Raw genomic sequence first — 4835 nt, 5'->3', positions numbered from 1 at the left:
CACGTTCCTCATTCCTGAAGAAGGGCTTATGCCCGAAACGTCGATTCTCCTGTTCCTTGGATGCTGCCTGACCTGCTGCGCTTTTCCAGCAACACATTTTCAGCTCTGATCTCCAGCATCTGCAGACCTCACTTTCTCCTCCTTGAAATACCCATCAGCCATGATTAAATGGTGGAGTGGACTCGATGGGCTGAATGGCCTTACTTCAACCCCAATACCTTCTGGTCTTAGAGAGTCCATGCCCACCCTTCCATCTAGGGACTGGGTCTTGGTGCGGATCTTCCGACCCGCCACCCGCCTATCCCTGCCCAGCCAACACCAGATGTCTGTTTCCAGCTTCACCCCCAGAGTCAGAGTCACTTTAAAGCTCCGCTCAAACACTTACCTGCCCAGTTTCATATTTTCCCTGTTGCTTGAGAGCCTCAAATACTCCAACTGGCTCCAAAACTTTGCCTTCAGGTCGATTCCTGGAATAACAAAAAAAAAGACGGATTTCAGAAGAGACCTCAATGACGGTATTGACAACCTGTAAGCTGCCTATGTACTCACAGTTACAGCCACATTTTTCCACAGCACAGGATACTGCCATTCCCGAAATATAAGAAAATTTAGTACAATTTACAGCTATTCAATGGCAAGTGACATTTGTGCTATTTAAGTGATAGGCAATGACTATCTTTAACAATAGAGGATCTAACCATCACCTTTTGACATTCAATGGCACGCTCATCACTGAATCCTCACCATCAACATCATAGTCCTTACTGTTGACCAGAAATTGAACCAGACTAGCCATCTAAATATTGGGGCTACACAGCAAGTCAGACGCTGGGAATTCAGGGAAATTCAGTCATGTGAAATGGCAGTTGCTGGCTTGGCCAGCATTTATTGTCCCCATCCCTAATTGCCCTGGAAATGGTAGTGCAGACCTACTCTCCTGAACCTTTGCATTCCATGGAGTATAGGTACATTGGCAATACCATTAGAGAGCTAGTCCAAAGATCTTGATTCAGCGACAGTAAAGGAACGGCGATCTATTTCCAACTCAGGATGGTGATTGGCTTGGAGGGGAACTTGCAGTGGAAGAGGCTCCCATGTATCTGCAGCCCTTGTCCTTTGAGATGGAAGTGGTCATGGATTTGGAAGGTGCTACCTGAGGATCTTTGGTGAATTTCTGCAGTGCATTTTGTAGATGGTACACACTGCTGCTACTGAGCGTCGTGGTGAACAGAGTGGACATTTGTGGATGTGGTCCAGAATGTGGTGCTAAGAAGTTCTCCTCCTCTCTCTACAAAGATCTGCGTCTCTCTCACTGCAACCCCCAGGTTGTCTCCTCTGCCCTGAAGCAGCTACCTCCCCCCAGCTCCATCCCCCTCCCATTTATCTCTCCACCCCGGAGACTCCCTGCCTCATTCCTGATGAAGGGCTTTTACTTGAAATGTCGATTTTCCTGCTCCTCGGATGCTGCCTGACCTGCACCACACTCTGGACTGTAGTCTCCAGTACCTGCAGTACTCATTTTCGCCGAGCCTATTTGTGGATGTGGTGCCAATTAAGTGGATTGCTTTTTCCTGGGCGGTGTCAAGCTTCTTGAGAGTTGTTGGTGTGGCTGCCATCACACCCCTTACTTTGCCTTGTGGATGATAGACGGGCTTTGTGGAGTGAGAAGGCGAGATCCTCGCTGCAGTATTCCTAACCTCTGATATGTTCTAGTAACTACTGTATTTATTTGGCTAGTCCAATTGAGATTCTTGTCAATGGTAACCTCTAGGATGTTGATAGTGGGGAATTCTGTGATAGTAACACCATTTAATGTCAAGGGACAGTGGTTAGATTGTCTCTTACAGTCATTGAGAGGTACAGCATGGAAACAGACCCTTCAATCCAACTTGTCAATTCCAACCAGATATCCTAACATAATCTCATTGAGCCAGCACATGGCCCAAATCCCTCTAAACCCTTCCTATTCACATACTTATTGGAGCAGGTCATTGCGTGGCAACTGTGTGGCAATCATGTTACTTTCCACTTTTCAGTCTAAGCCTGGATATTGTCCAGATCGTATTGCATTTAAACATTGACTGCTTTAGTATCTGAGGAGTTGTGAATGGTGTTGAACATTGCACCATCATCAGTAAAATCCTCAATTCTGGCATTCTGATGGAGGGAAGGTCATTGGTTCGACCTAAGATACTACCTTGAGGAACCCCTGTAGAAATATCCTGGTGTTGAGGTGACTGCTCTCCAATAACCACAGGCATTTTCCTTTGTGCCAGGTATGATTCCATCCAGAGAAATTGTCCCCAACATTAATTTCAGTTTTCCTAAGGCTCCTTGATGGGACATGCAGCCTTGATGTCAAGGCCTATCACTCCCACCTTCCCTCTGAAATGCAGCTCTTCTGTCCCATGTTTGAACCAAGTCTGTATTGAAGTCAGTGTCTGAGCCCTGGCAGAGCCCAAACTGGGTTGCTGAGTAGGTGCTACTGGATAGCACTGATTACAGGAACTTCCATCACTTTACTGATGATTGAGAGTGAACTGATGGGGCGGTAATTGGTTGGGTTGGATTTGTCCTGCTTTTTGTATACAGGACATACCTGGACAATTTTCCACCTTGTCAGGTAGCTGCCAGTGTTGTAACTGTACTGAAAAAGCTTGGCTAGGTGAGCAGCAAGTTCTGGAGCACAAGTCTTCACTACTATAACCGGAATGCTGTCAGGGCCCATAGCCTTTGCAGTATCCAGTGTCTCCAGCTGTTACTTGATATAATGTGGAATGAATTAAATAGGCTGAAGCCTAGTATCTGTAATGCTGGGGACCACTGGAGGAGGCCGTGATAGATCATCCATTCAGCATTTCTGGCTGAAGATTGCTGTGAATGCTTTCGCCTTATCTTATGCATCGATGTGCTGGGCTTTTCCATCATTGAGGATATCCGTAGAACATCCTTCTTCAGTGAGTTGTTTAGTTGTCCACAACTATCCATGACTGATGTGGCAAAAATGCATAACTTCTAACTGATGTGTTGGTTGTGCAATCGTATAGCTATATCTATCACTTGCTGCTTATGCTAAATAAAAAAAACAATAGAACTGCAGGCACTGGAAATCAGAAGCAAAAACACCAATTGATAGAAAATCTCAGCAAGTCTGGCAGCATCCGTGGAGAGAAACCAGATTTAACATTTCAGATCCGGTGACCGCTCCTCGGAACTGACGGTAATTGGAAGAGGTTGATTTTTATGAAAAGATAGGATTGGGGAAAAGAGAGCAAGGAGTAAATGATAGGTGGAGATTGGGCCCAAAGAGAGAGAGAGAAGAACAACTGGACAGACAAAGGAGTGGATAATGGTCAGCTGAGGAGAATGAATGGCTATTAATGGGGACTATTGGTGGCTAACAATGGTAGTGTGTAATAGTAGATTGTGTGATAACAAGGCCTGGTGTGTGGGAGTTGGGTTAAGGACATGAGAAAAGCTGCCTCAAGCCCAGGTTGTAGACTCCCCAAGCGGAAAACGAGGTGCTGTTTTTGCAGCTTGTGCTGAGCTTCACTGGTGCACTGCAGCTTGCCCACGACAGAGATGTTAGCCAGGGCACAGCGTGGTGTGTTCAAGTGACAGAGGCAACTGGGAGTTCAGGGTCTTTTTGCAGACAGAACATAGGTGTTCTGTGAACCAGTCACCCGGAGTCTACACTTCACTTCATTTCTCCAATGCAGAGGAGGCCACATTGTGAGCAGTGAATGCAATAGATTAGATTGAATGAAGTGCAGGTAAAATGCTGTTTCACCTGGATGGTGTGGTTGGGCGCTTGGATACTGAAGAGGGAAATAGTAAATGGGCATATCTTACACCTTCTGTGATTGCGGGTGAAGGCGTCATGTGTTTGGGGGTATTGGGAATGAACCACAGTGACCCAGAAGGAACAGTCCTTGTGGAAGGCTGACAAGAGAGGGTAGGGAAATGTGTGTCTGCTGGTAGCATTCTGTTGGAGGTGGCAGAAATTGTGGCTAATAATTCTCTGAATGTGGATGTGGGTGGGTGAGGACAAGGGGGACCATGTCACTCGTGGGAGGGAAAAAAAGGGGTTGAGGGCTGATGTATAGGAGGTGAATTGAACCAACTGTTTATACTGTTTGGCATGCAAGCAGTCCCATTTGTAGCTTCACCAGGTTGACACCTCATTTTCAGGTAGGCCTGGTGCTGCTCCTGGTATGCCCTCCTCCACTCTCATAGGTAGAAAGTGAAATTTGTTGACTTTGTCAGATCCCTAACACTTTTACCAAATTAGTTTCTTCCAGACATAGAATCAATACTTAAGCTCAACTGAAAGAGAAGGTACACTGTTTCTTCCAAAGTGGGTCATGTGGTCTAGATGATGTTACAAAAGGTGTAGGAGTGCACTGTACCTTTAAGAGAATTGAAAGCTAGCAGAACTACCTGACAGCACCAAGTGTTCTGAACAAGATACAATTTAACCTTTTGGTCCAGCAGCTAATGTAGCTGGTTGCCTGAGACTAAAACAAATTTGAATTAGGCCAATCAGTTTAAATTATAACCAAAAAAAATTCAAACTCCAATCAAGTTTGAATTTAGTATAATGACAATATTAAAAAGCAATTGTGGGGGAATCGAAGATGGCAGTGATCTGAGATAATCACACTGCAGAGCTTTGCATCGCAGCAGGAACAGGATGGTCCTTTAACCCACCCAACCCAGGTCATCAGGATTTCTTGGGGTGTTGGAAAAATTGTGGAGCCCCAAGAAACATTTAAAAATTGACTGACCTGTATTTTCAGCTGTCCAGAAATGCCTAAAAAGGGAGGAGGAGCATC

At 45.5% G+C, this 4835-nt stretch overlaps 1 protein-coding gene across 1 annotated transcript in view; it reads right to left on the bottom strand.

The window, feature by feature from the left end:
• The window catches only part of poldip2 (polymerase (DNA-directed), delta interacting protein 2), an 81479-nt gene that overhangs the window by 69087 nt on the left and 7557 nt on the right, over positions 1-4835 (bottom strand). Inside the window, exon 2 of the mRNA XM_043718045.1 lies at positions 386-467. Coding sequence (XP_043573980.1) covers positions 386-467 — 82 coding nt within the window. The remainder of the gene's footprint in view (positions 1-385; positions 468-4835) is intronic.

Source organism: Chiloscyllium plagiosum, chromosome 28 (genome assembly GCF_004010195.1).
Source record: "Chiloscyllium plagiosum isolate BGI_BamShark_2017 chromosome 28, ASM401019v2, whole genome shotgun sequence".
NCBI lineage: Eukaryota > Metazoa > Chordata > Chondrichthyes > Orectolobiformes > Hemiscylliidae > Chiloscyllium > Chiloscyllium plagiosum.
Note: the sequence above shows the minus strand (reverse complement) of the source record. Positions and strands in the feature narration are given on the sequence as shown.